Below are 13525 nucleotides of genomic sequence, written 5' to 3' on the forward strand. Positions count from 1 at the left end.
GCGTATATTGTTTTGTTCCTCGTTGTCTGTATTGTCGTTAGGAAAATGATAGTTTAAAAGTTTCTTTATATTTTCATCAATATTGTAATCATTCTGTGTCATGCCTGAGATGATGTTCGGGATGAAAGCTTTTTTATTTTTTTTAATGCTATTTTAAACGGGTCGCCCCATGGGTCCTTGAATGGTTTACCACAGTAGGTGCGCCACGCTTTTGTCCTTGTTTTGTTAATCTCCACCTTATAGTTTTTATGGGCCTCGCTATATTCCTCTTTCCTTCGCTCCTTTGCCTCTAAGTTTTGCTCTCTCATCCATCGTTTCCTTAGGATTCTTACTGTTCATTTTTTGTTTTCTAGTCTGTCCGTCCACCAGTGAGTACGGTAGGTATTACTGGGTTTCAGGGTGGAGGAGAGGATATTGGCAGAGTTGATAGAATCTGTGAGGTGTTGTACATAATTATCAATTGAGCAGGGATCAATAAGAGGTACGAAGTTATATCTTCTCCAGTTACTTGCGAAGAGGGATCGGAATTGGTCCCAGTTCGTCCTCTTCTGGTATTTGTTAGTCCCAAGATCCAGTTGTGGATGGTTGTAGTTTAGCGTTGTGAGGATATAGCGGTGATCGCTAACAGAGTCCTTAAGAATGGTTTCGCAATTTATGATTATGTTGCTTAGTTCCGTGGGTGCCAGACAGATGTCTGTCCAGCCCTGTGCCCTACCATTAAAGAAGGTGGGAAGTTTCGATGTATTCATGGATGTAAGGTCGTATTCATTTAGAATGTCTTTAATTAGCCTTCCTCTTTCGTCCTCCTCCTCATGGTGCCAGATAGGGGATTTTGCATTGGCATCTCCAGCTACTAATAGCTTCTTGAATTGTAAGGCTTGGAAAATGCTCCCCAATTCATTTACGCAACTCTTGTCCTCTTCGTACGGTGAGAAGTAAATACAGATTACGAACTCAATAGGTCCATTCTGTATGCCCACTGTGGTTATTTTTGTCAAGCTCAAGTCTGGTATTAGAGCTGCATTTATATTTTTATTGCGTATTATTACGCCACTTTTTGGTCTTTCTTCACCTTTGCCCTTGTAAAGAACCTGCCATTGGCCAAAGCATATAATTGCATTGTTTTTAGTGTACGGTTCTTGAATTAAAATTATGTCCGCTTCCAGATCGTTTGCGGTCTTAATCACCAGAGAAGATGCCGCCTGGGATTTTTGGGCATTTATCTGAAGTATTTTAAAGTGATTGTTGGCCATTATTATATTCAGTTTGCCAAAAAGGATTCTCCGGGTAGTATTATTCATAACTTGTTTGTCTTACCAGTAATCTTTTGTAACTTTTTAATATGGGGCAGTTGGATGAGTAGGCATTATGATCCATTTTATATTTTTGCCCCTCTTGTAGTTTTTTGTTGGCTTTTGTACAGTGAGTACAGGTTGGTTCTTCATCTTTTAAGGGGCAATCTTTATATTTATGCCTCTTTGTGCAGTGGCTGCACCTTGTTTTTTTATCACAATTTTTGGCCATATGCCCAAATCCCGTGCATTTATAGTATCTCAGAACTGGTATATATTCATCCACCGCAAAAGATCCCCATTCATAGCTTACTTGCCCCATATTTATTAGTGTATTTCTGATCACTGGTTGCACTGCCATTATGGCGTGCTTATGAGCTTCTCCCTTCCTTGATTTAACCACATGGGTTATTTCAGTGTTTTGTTTAAATGCTTCTAGTGTATATTTCTCCCTTATTTCGCTGTTCTGCTCGTATATTTTCCGTTTTAGTTCTGACTTTCTTTCTTCTTTTGGGACATTGAGTATTATTACTTCGAGGTTCCTTCTTCTTGGAGTTGTTATTTTAACTTTTTCGTTTACTTCCGGGATTTGTTCAAGTGCTTCCTTTAAGTTTGTCAGATCTTGATTTGTTTTGACTTTGAACTTCAGCCCTCCTCTTGACATGTTCTGTACATTTTTAACCCCTACGTTCAATTCTGTTGGATTTATTTTCTCCATTATAGTACTCATTTCTTCTTCTGGGCTTATTGTCTCCCCTGTATCTGATTCCATTGGTTCAAGTATTAGTTCCTTAGGATTGCTTTGGTGGGTTTCTCCTGAAATTGTTTCTGATATTAAAGCGGTTGCTTGACTCTTGTATGATTTCCCCCTCTTTAACACCTCGGCATAACTTACCCTTCCTTCCGTGTTTCTAGATCTCAGTGCTAAGACAATACCGAACAGGCTGTTGGCAGCTGCGTGCATGTCCATAGCTGCTTGATGCACACTTTTCTGCTTCTTAGTCGTTACCGACCCGTGTGAATTTGCTGGAATAGCCTCCATAATAGTGTCCAGGCTAGCGGAGACTATCTCCAGAAGATCCTTCTCCGGAGTGTCCAAGTAGACCGCCATGTCGTAGAAATAGTCCTTATGGAGTCACCAGTTCAATAGAGAAGTAAAAAGAGTACACCACGAGGAGTGTCCTCCAATACAAAAATTCGCGGTAAATTTCCGAGAAGAATGATATATGACACACCTGAATACACCAAGCGTAGCCCGAGAAAACTGGCCCGAACGCCACCGAATTAGGGTCAGTAAGGAAGCTGACCCCGGCCATGTGGTAGGTCAATGACCTTTACCTCCTTTGTTTAAAGCAGATTTAAGATCGCTTGAAATACAGAAACTAATAATCCAAAGTACACGAGAATTACAGCATGAATAGATGCTATAGCAGTAACAGTAGCACCCGATTATAGGAGGATTCAGTGGCCCGAGAAGCCTGCGCGGCGGCCCGAACCATATACAACCAACGATCGCAATAAGAAGGAAACGAAATGCCGGAGCGGAAAACCGACGACGGCGGAGAAAAAAGGGTTAAAAGCCAAGTAGAAAGACATATTGGGCAACGACTTACTGGTGGAAAGCGCCTGGAAATGGCGGCCGGAAAAGTTGGAACTTCCGGACGTTACAACTTTTGATCCGCTGCACCAATCCGGAAAAACAGGACATCAAACATAAGCACTCGTTGAGACGAATCTAATGATGTAGATATATCCACAGATGGGGGGCTTTAATAGCTATATGTTTACCATCTACAACTCCAATCACTCCAGGAAAACCAAACTTTTTCATATAATATTCGCTTGTTTTAAATGCCTTCTCTTGGTTTGGCCAAGAAAGTATGCCTTCTCTTTTATTTAAGTCCAAAAGTGCAGACGAAAATTCATGCAGTATTTTCCAAGCCGTTCGTCTGCATACATTAAACTGATCCGCAGCTAACCTGAAAATGAAAATGCGTGTTAAGTTGCTACATAGTATTGTATATACATATATATTGATTATTTGTATATAATGCAATATATTAACAGCATTATACAGTCTGTTAATTAATTATAGCCACACTTAGGTTAGGTTAGGAATTTAAGAGAAATGATTTCATTTGTATATGCAAATTATTTTACAGATTTTTGAAAATTTCAAAATTAATCATAATATTAATAATTTAACAACAAAAATATATTTTTTGGTTTCCCAAAAGTATAGATAATAAAACAAAATTGCAAAATTTGAAGCATAAGAAACTTATAATTATAAAAATAAATGGCATCACACAGCACTTTTACTTTGTTGTCAAGTAGTAATTTAAATACTGAATCAAAACTTTCCAAAATTCCACATGGAAAAGATTTTAGTATGGAAGAAATTACATGAATATGGAAATTAAAAGCAGAAGGCTGTAGTTTCAAGGAAATTGCAGTTTAAATGAACAGATTTACTCCTGGAATTTATAAAATTTTGGAAAAACATCACTAATACCTTCTAAACATTGATCAGGAAAGCCCAAAATCATATGTCAAAGTGGTAGTGATAGAACTGTGCATCTTGCATCACAACAGAATAAATTATATTGTCAAATTTTGTGTGAAAGTGGATAAAAAACATCGAAAAGCACTATTCATCAAAGAATTTCAGCAGCTCCACATGTGAAATTTGATGCCTTGATAAAAAAAATCATCAGTAACAAAATTGGAAAGAATGCAGTAGACCAAAGGTCACATGCTGTGGAATGACTGATAGCTCTCAGTCCTTTACAGTAATGAAAAGAAATTTAATTTGTATGGTCTAATTACTGGCATGGTATTAGGAAAGATGCATGCAGTTTTTCAGAAGTCAATAAGGTGGTGGTTCTGTTATGGTATGGGGCTGCTTTGGATTTAATGGTTTATCAAATTTAGGGATTTTAACTGATAGAAAAACATCTAAAAATTATCAAGAAGTCTTAAAGTAATTTATTACCTATTGGAGAAGAAATTAAGAGGGACAAACTGTAATTTAATGCAAACAGAGTATTTAATCTTAGTTGTACCATTTTTAGCTTCTGTATGTATAAATTTACCTTTAAAATATAAAAATTTGGTGTGGTTATATTTAATTGACACAAAAAGATCAAGAATTTACAAAATTTATGATGTTAAAAATTGTTAAATTCTATTTTACAGTATAAATAAGTTATGTTTAAAGTTTCATTTAAGAATTCTTTATAGTTTTCTTTTAATTCAAAAAAATATATGCATTTTGTTAATTTTAACCACAATTCATATTATTAACATGAATCTCAATTAACGATATAGATCTGTACTTTACCTGAACGGAGCTTGATTCGATAACAAGTAGAGACTGCACAATATTTTTTTCTCCACTGTCAATGGACATCGTCCTCTTGAATTCTGTTTGTTAAGTAAGGGCACTAATTTTGACATTAAAATGTCCACAGTTGTTCTGTTAAATCGAAAATGTTCTTGAAAATCCTTCAATCGGTAACTTGGCACGGTGTACTCAACATACCCTTTTACTTTCTCAACTGACTTGCTATTCTCGCCACTGGATGAATTCGCCTCAGCTTCTACTGCAGATATTGCACATTCTAACAACAGATCATCGTCTTCAGACTCAGAATCTAACGACTGCAGTTGAGAAATTATAGCTACAGCCGCTGATACTAAACTGGAAGCCGCCATTGCTGTGTATACTTTTACCAGCGTGCTAGTATGACGTCAGACAGCGCTAGGTGTCAGCTCAGCAAGCTTAAGCTAGCAAAAAGTAAACGCACCCATAGGAATGAAAACAGAAAGTAGCGCAAGTGCCCTACTGAATCTGAGATAAATACAAGTAAAAGGTAGGAAATGTCGAATTATTCCTATAGAAAACCGTGAAGTGGTTATTAATATACATTGGCTACCGCCAGTATTATCACATGATCTGGTTTATAGACACTTTATAAATTACAAAAGAATTTTAAAGTGCAAATTTTTAAAATCGTCGGTGCCTGAGTTAGAACATGTCCTTACGAACAAAAGGCGAGTATGGTTAGGACTAAAACAGGGAATCAGTACCGAAGAATTGCCGTATTTTATAAGGGTGAAAGGTATGACTGGATCGGTTGTCATCGTGGGCAGACTACTACTATGTTATCGATGCAAACAATTTTGTCATATCAGAAGAAACTGTATCGCAAAAAAGTGCGAAACATGTAAAAAATTTGGTCATACAATCGAAAAGTGTATTGGAAAAACGTATGCTTCGGTAACAACGGTCGAAAGCAAGTGGTGTGGTGAGGTAGACAAAGAGCCAGAAAACAATAAGGCAGCAGGGGAGGAGACAATGCCAACGTTATCAGCAATGACGAAGCCCGCGGTGTCGTCTCTAGTCAAACAAAACAACAAAGAAGAATTTAACAGGAAACCACTAAGCACTGACGAGAGACAAAATTCGTCCGGAAGTGAGTCATCGCCCGAAAGCCCTCCTGACAAACAGAGGAAAAAGTGAAGGAGGAAAATTAAGGCTACTCCATCGATTAAATATAATGAAGTCAGGCTTATACTAGACACTCAAAATAGTTGTGACATGGCAGACATTGTCGTAACTACGAATAAATTCGAAATCTTAAACACAACAAACCAAGAAAAAATAAAATGCGAAAATTTAATAACATCGGACGGTACTCTTTCAGGGATAACCGAAAACGTCCACACAACGGTTAATAACAAACAAGAGGTTATGATTGTTTACCCAAGATGCGAAGCAAGCTATGCATCATAACGGTTAATGTAAACGAGCTCAACGTTCACAACAAACAGGACCTTTTAGTACAGTATCTGTTGCAGAACAACATAGACATGGCTCTATTGCAAGATACTAGACTTGGCAACAACTGGAATGCCACCGTGTTTAGAAATAAAATCGACAATCATTTTAGCTCTGTCTGGTCGAATGGAGACACTAAAAGTAGTAGACGGGTGGTTATTTTATTTAAAAAGAATCTTGAGATCATGCACACCTCCAACAATAACGAAGGGTGTATATCTATGTGTGATGTGGCTTGCTGTAGCGAGGTAATGCATATTATATCGGTGTATCTCCCAGTGAATAACTCGATTAAAATTCCTTCCTAAACTGGAACAGCTACTGGACGTCCCTTTTGAGATAAACATAGGGGAAGATTACAACTTCGTAGAATCGGAACAGGACAGAATTGGCTCAACTTCAAATGAGCCAGAGAAGAAAAGATTCAAGCAACTAAAAGCAAGGCATGATTTGACCGACATATGGCGCCACCTCTTCCCAAACAGAAGAGAGTACACCTACCATTCATTCATTCATTCATTCATTTTAATATTGTACATAAAAAGTACCAACCGGCCCCGCATAAGCATTACCAGTTATACACATTACAAAATAATAATAATACACAATATTTAGAAGATACACTGTTATAAATGATGAAAGTATACAGGTAAAGAAATAGTAAATACATAAAATAAAATAAAATTGAAAAAAATATAACAACTAATAAATTATGTATAAATCTATATACATAAAATTAGCGGAATGCTAAACAGGAAGTGCACAACACGCAAGATAAGATGTGTAACTCTTCTGAGGAGAATAATGATACACAAGATAATATGTGTTACACTTATGTGAATAAGCAAAATAATATGTATATATGCTTATATAAATATTGAAAGAGTTTGCAGGTGAAAAAATTGGTTGGTTGGTTGGTTGACTTTTATTGGCACAAAAGCAATACAGGCTATACTGCGCCATGACACATGGTATAATTTCAGATGAGCAATAAATAGAATAACATATATATACACATAAAAACAACAGCAAATAAAAAATATAAATAAAAATAAAAAAAAAACAAACAAACAAATAAGTAAAGTATAACAGTTTAACCATTCAACAGCCAATGGTAATATAAGTAAATAAACAACAAAAATATATACGATAATTTAAATAGGTAAAAAAGTAAATAAGACTGTACAATAAATCAATAATCAAATTTCTGTATACATATTAATGACCTTCAGAAAGTCCACTATATTGTCCAGATTTGGCCTCTGGCCCAAAATCTCTCTAAAGCTTGCATTTCCGAAATGCTGTCTACGACTCTGATCAAAAGCAACACAGTTGCAAAATATGTGTTTAACACTTACAGTACACTTGCAGTGCTGACATACTGGTTCGTCATCTCCCTTCAAAAGGTATTGATGAGTCAGTCGAGTGTGCCCAATTCTCAAACGGGTAAGAACAACCTCACATCTCCTATCATACTGCCTATTGTGTGTCCAATTTTCTACTAAAGGTTTGATCTCGTATAGTTTATTGTAGGTTTGTGCATTCCACATATTTTGCCATCTCTCTGCTAGTCGTTTTTTAACGACTAGCTTCAAATCACCTCCTTCAATACGCATTGTATGCTGAGAAGGACTTGCTGACTTAGTGGCTGTATCAGCTTCTTCATTACCTCTTATACCCACGTGGCGTGGGACCCAACAGAACTTCACAAAAAAATTTCTCGTAGTGAGATGACAAATTAGTTTTTGAATTTTAATAACTATGGAGTGCTAACTACGTTCATACGAGATCAAAGCCTGAAGTGCACTAACTGAGTCAGTATAAATCACGCAGCAACGATGACCTTTCCTGTTTATATACTTTGAGGCTAAATAAATAGCCTGCAACTCCGCAGAAAAGATGGAAGAATTCAGTGCTATTTGTTGTGCCAGAATTTCATCCTGGCAAACGAAAGCTAAGCCAACATAGTTATCCGATTTAGATCCATTGATGTATATAGGAATTGAATTCCTGTTACGATGCTGAATTTCTGCAAAGTGCTGTCTATAGACGTAGTCTGGCGTGGTTTCTTTAGGAAACTGCTTTAAGCTTAAATCAACATCAATCAGTGGAATTCACCAAAATGGAATACTATTAACCTCAACATGTGAGATATTGCTTGTGTCTAGGTAAATTGTGCTGCTTACATTCTCCATTCTAATGTGGAATGTAGGGGCACAACTCGTCCGAGCAGCAAATAATCTTTTCAGCTGAGTATCTGGACAATCAGATGTAAGTTTTTTCTGAGATTTTTGTTTAATATAATAAAAAAGAGACAACTGTTCTCTCCTGAGAGATAGTGAAGGCTCATGAGCATCCACATACAAACTTTGTACAGGGGAAGTTCGAAATGCACCAGTGCACAAACGCAAAGCTTGATGGTGGATTAAATCCAGCATCCGAACAGTAGATTCTCGCGCAGAGCCATAAACAATGCAACCATAGTCCAGCTTAGAGCGGACAAGGGCCCTATAAATCCTGAGCATCGAAACTTTGTCTGCTCCCCAGGATGAGCAGCATAGTTCCTTTAAAAGGTTTAAAGATTTTAAACATCTACTCTTCAGGTTGCGCAAGTGTGGCAAAAATGTCAGTTTTTGGTCGAAATGAACACCCAAAAACTTAGCCTCATTCACCATTGGAATTTTATCCCCGTTTAGGTAAATTTCCGGATCCAGGTGCATACCACGCCTTCGGCAAAAGTGGATGCACGAGGTCTTCTCTATATTAAAAGTAAAACCATTGGTCTTGGACCAGTTGTCTATGCGATTTAGGGAGGTTTGCAGTTGTCTCTCAATGAAACTCATATTACTAGACTGGCAGGAGATTGAAAATCATCCACGTACAAAGAGTGCTTTACACTAGGAGGAAGACAGTTAGCTATGCTGTTGATTTTGATTAAGAACAGAGTCACACTCAAAATAGAGCCTTAAGGGACACCTTCTTCTTGCGTGAAAGGTCTAGATAAAGTGTTGCCCATCCTGACTTGGAATCTTCGATTCTGCAGAAAGTTTTTTATAAAAGCTGGCAAATTACCACACAATCCAAATTTGTGCAGATCACAAAGTATTCCATATCGCCAGCAGCGATCGTAGGCCTTCTCTATATCAAAAAATACAGACACTAAGTGCTGTCGTCTAACAAACGCTTCGCGTACAGATGTTTCAAGGTTTACTAAATTGGTTGGTTGGTTGGTTGGTTAATTTTTATTGGCACAAAAGCCATGCAGGCTATACTGCGCCACGACACATGGTACGATTGGTAATATAAATACAAATAACACATATATACACATGAACAATACATAACAGTTTAACCATTAAAAAAGCCAATGGTAATATAAATATAAAATCTAAAATATAATAAATAGATATATGAATAAATAAACAATAACAAAAAATAAATTGATAAACAACAAAAAATATATACAATAATTTAAATATGTAACACAAAGTAAATAAAACTTTACAATAAATTAATAATCATATTTCTCTATATATATTAATGACTTTCAGAAAGTCCATTATATTATCCAGATTTAACCTCTGGCCCAAAATGTCTCTAAAGCTTGCATTTCCGAAATGCTGTTTACGACTCTGATCATAAGCAACACAGTTGCAAAATATGTGTTTAACACTTACAGTACAGTTGCAGTACTGACATACTGGTTCGTCATTTCCCTTCAAAAGGTATTCATGAGTCAGTTGAGTGTGACCAATTCTCAAACGAGTAAGGACAACCTCAGATCTCCTATTATACTGCCTATTATGTGTCCAATTTTCTACTAAAGGTTTGATCTCATATAGTTTATTGTGAATTTGTGCATTCCACATAATTTGCCATCTCTCTGCTAGTCGTTTTTTAACCACTAGCTTCAAGTCACCTCCTTCGATACGCATTGTATGCTGTGGAGGGCTTGCTGACTTTGCAGCTGTGTCAGCTTCTTCGTTCCCTTTTATACCTACATGGCCTGGGACCCAACAAAATTTTACAAAGAAATTCCTTGCAAGAAGATGGCAAAACAGTTTATGAATTTTAGTCACTATGGAGTGGTAACTAGGTTCTGGTGAGATCAAAGCCTGAAGTGCACTAACTGAGTCAGTGTGAATCACGCAGCAACGATGACCTTTCCTATTTATATACTTTAGGGCTAAATAAATAGCCCGCAACTCCGCAGAAAAGATAGATGAATTCGGTGCTATTTGTTCTGCCACAATTTCATTTTGGCAAACAAAGGCTAGGCCAACATAATTATCCGATTTAGATCCATCAGTGTATATAGGAATTAAATTCCTGTCACCATATTTAATTTCTGCGAAGTGCTGTCTATAGACATAGTCTGGCGTGGTTTCTTTTGGAAACTGCTTTAAGCTTAGATCAACATCTATCGCTAGGGTTGACCAGGGTGGGATACTATTAACCTCAACATGTGAGATGTTGCTTGTGTTAATGTCAATCGTGCAGCTCACATTCTCCATTCTTATGGCGAATGAAGGGACACTGCTTGGGCGAGCTTCAAATAACCTTTTCAGCTGAGTATCTAATACTGTACAATCAACTGAAGGTTTAGTAACAGAATTTTGTTTTATATAATAAAAAAGAGACAACTGTTCTCTCCTAAGAAATAGTGGAGGCTCATAAGAATCCACATACAGGCTTTGAACAGGATAGGTGCAGAAGGCACCAGTGCAAAAACGTAATGCTTGATGGTGAATTGGATCCAGCAACCGAAGAGTAGATTCCCTCGCAGAGCCATATACAACACATCCGTAGTCCAGCTTAGAGCGGACAAGGGCCCTATAAAGCCTGAGCATAGAACATTTGTCTGCTCCCCAGGATGAGCAGCACAGTACCTTTAAAAGGTTTAGAGATTTTAGACATCTACTCTTCAGGTTGCGCAAGTGCGGCAAAAATGTCAGTTTATGGTCGAACAAAATGCCCAAAAATTTTGCTTCGTTCACATTTGGAATTTTTACCCCATTTACGTAAATTTCCGGATCCAGGTGCAAACCATGCCTTCGGCAAAAGTGGATGCACAAGGTCTTCTCTGTGTTAAAAGTAAAACCATTAGTCTTGGACCAACGGTCTGTACGATTTAGGGAGGATTGCAGTTGTCTCTCGATGAAACTCATGTTGCTAGACTGGCAGGAGATCTGAAAGTCATCCACATACAAAGAGTGTTTCACACTAGGAGGAAGACAGTTAGCTATGCTATTAATTTTAATTAGGAACAGAGTCACACTCAAAATAGAGCCTTGNCACATTCAGTTTAACTGTTTTATAGCTCACAAGTCAGAGCTACTATAGTATAGAAAAAAATTAATTAAAAATTTAAAAAACTGTCATACTGACATGAATGTACAGAATTGTTGAACTTGATGCTAGCTAGGTGTTTTAAACCGTGCAACCTTATTTGCGTATTTCAGGACGATATACCCAGCATTGTAATTGTAACTGTTTTTTGTACTTAATATGCTCTTATCTCTTATTTACAAACTTATTTACAATATTACAGGTACTGCAGAGGCTGCATATGCTGTTTCCGAATCTGAAGAACCTGTACTAGACCTAAGTACACCATCACCTACTGCAAGCACCTCATATTCACAGAGTGCTCCAACAAAGAGGTTTGAAGAAAGCAGGCATCGAAATAAAAAGCAGAAAACTAGCCATGTTGCTGAACTATCACAACTTGTTCAAAGACAGCATGAGGAAACCAGAGAGGTCGATAACCAAATATTAACTTTCTTAAAAGATCAAAATGACCTCTTTCGCCAGAGTTTAAATTTACAAAAATAATTTAATAATTTAAATTAATTGCTGCTCTTGTAAATAAGAACAACTAAACAAAATGTGTTTATTATCATCATCAATCTTTATTAACAAATGAGAATAATTTCCCTGTTACAGAGGGTTTGCAATGTATGGAATAATTTTACATTTATGATTTACAACAACATTGTATTCATTACACATCTTTTTATTGTTTCCAAACTCAATCATTTTTTTTTACAAAATGTGTTTATTGTTGATTAATGACATGAAATAAAATCTGAATTATTCATTCTTGGTTTGTGTAAGTAAATAAATCTTATCTTAGTTGTTAAAGTACATGACAAGTGCATTTCTAATTTCTTGTGCTGAGTGATCATATTCCCCTACTACTGTGGGAGCAGAATTGACAGTAGTCTCATGTTGCAGCTCATTTAATCAATCATCATGTATGTTATCATTTAGTTCTTCACATATGTTATGTAGAATGCAACAAGCCCGAATTAGGAATGATACATTATTTAGGTTTAGTTCTAATCTTCTGCTGAGGAATCTGAACCGTGCCTTTAGACGACCAAATGCATTTTCCACCACTCTTCTGGCTTGAGACAAATGGTAGTTGAATTGCTTTTTCTCATTGGGCAAATCAGCACTGTCGGGAAATGGCTTCACTAAGATAGGCATAAGTGGAAATGCTGAGTCATCTAATAAAAGTAGAGGTACATTAACCCCATTATAACTTTTACTCAGTTCACTATACAAAGTGAACACATTGAATGATTGATAGATTCCACTGTTTTGAAACACGTGGGAGTCGTTATTCCTCCCAGGTGCACCAACATTGACATAGGTGAACTTGTATTTTGCATCACATAATGCCAGCAGTACAACACTATAAAAGCTTTTGTAGTTATAGTAATCAACTGCATGTTTTTTGGTGGACTGTCTTTAATATGAGTCCCATCAATCGCTCCTGTTTTATCCCCAGTATACCTGGGTATACTAGGTATTAGGGTTGGGTACGACAACGGAGAATAAGGACTTCACAATGACAAAATTGTTAAACAAAGAAAACAAGCGTGTTTATTCTGTGACGATTACACTATCACGGTCTCTTACAGTTCAGGTTAAATACTCTAGCCGAATTGAACCGAACAATTCCAACCGCGAAACATATACAAGATCTGTTCTAATTACATACCACGAGGGTTTGCTTTATCCCCGACATAACACAAGAAATATCACCTTACAATTGTTCGTGTTGATGTTCTCTTCCTTTAGGAACCTCTATTCAGTCGAACCTCACAATGTCCACGTGGATGGAGTTGGATTTTAGTTAGCCTCCTCAGCAGTTCATTCTTTCTCCTTTTCTCGTAGCAAAGATGATCCAGCGAAACGACCCGTCAGAACTTCTAGAATCCAAGGTTGAGACGAAAAAAGTCCACTCTTCAGGCAAACCACCCCTTTTATACCGTCTCCCTGATACATACTACGTCATTACTACGTTTACAACCCTCACCCAATCAGTGAGCACACACCACAAAAAGGTGATTTTCCGACATGAACGAAAATTTTACATACA

At 37.0% G+C, this 13525-nt stretch overlaps 1 protein-coding gene and 1 pseudogene across 1 annotated transcript; both read right to left on the reverse strand.

Moving 5' to 3' along the window:
- Positions 1-335: 335 nt before the first annotated feature.
- Positions 336-1253, reverse strand: LOC111629587. The gene has a single exon (XM_023373493.1). It carries the CDS (start codon positions 1251-1253, stop codon positions 336-338), a length of 918 nt encoding a protein of 305 aa, XP_023229261.1.
- Positions 1254-11455: 10202 nt separating this feature from the next.
- LOC111629588 lies at positions 11456-13431 on the reverse strand (annotated as a pseudogene).
- Positions 13432-13525: the final 94 nt, after the last annotated feature.

The sequence above is a fragment of the Centruroides sculpturatus genome, unplaced genomic scaffold (genome assembly GCF_000671375.1).
Source record: "Centruroides sculpturatus isolate CEXI.00-Female unplaced genomic scaffold, Cexi_2.0 scaffold652, whole genome shotgun sequence".
Taxonomy (NCBI): Eukaryota; Metazoa; Arthropoda; class Arachnida; order Scorpiones; family Buthidae; genus Centruroides; species Centruroides sculpturatus.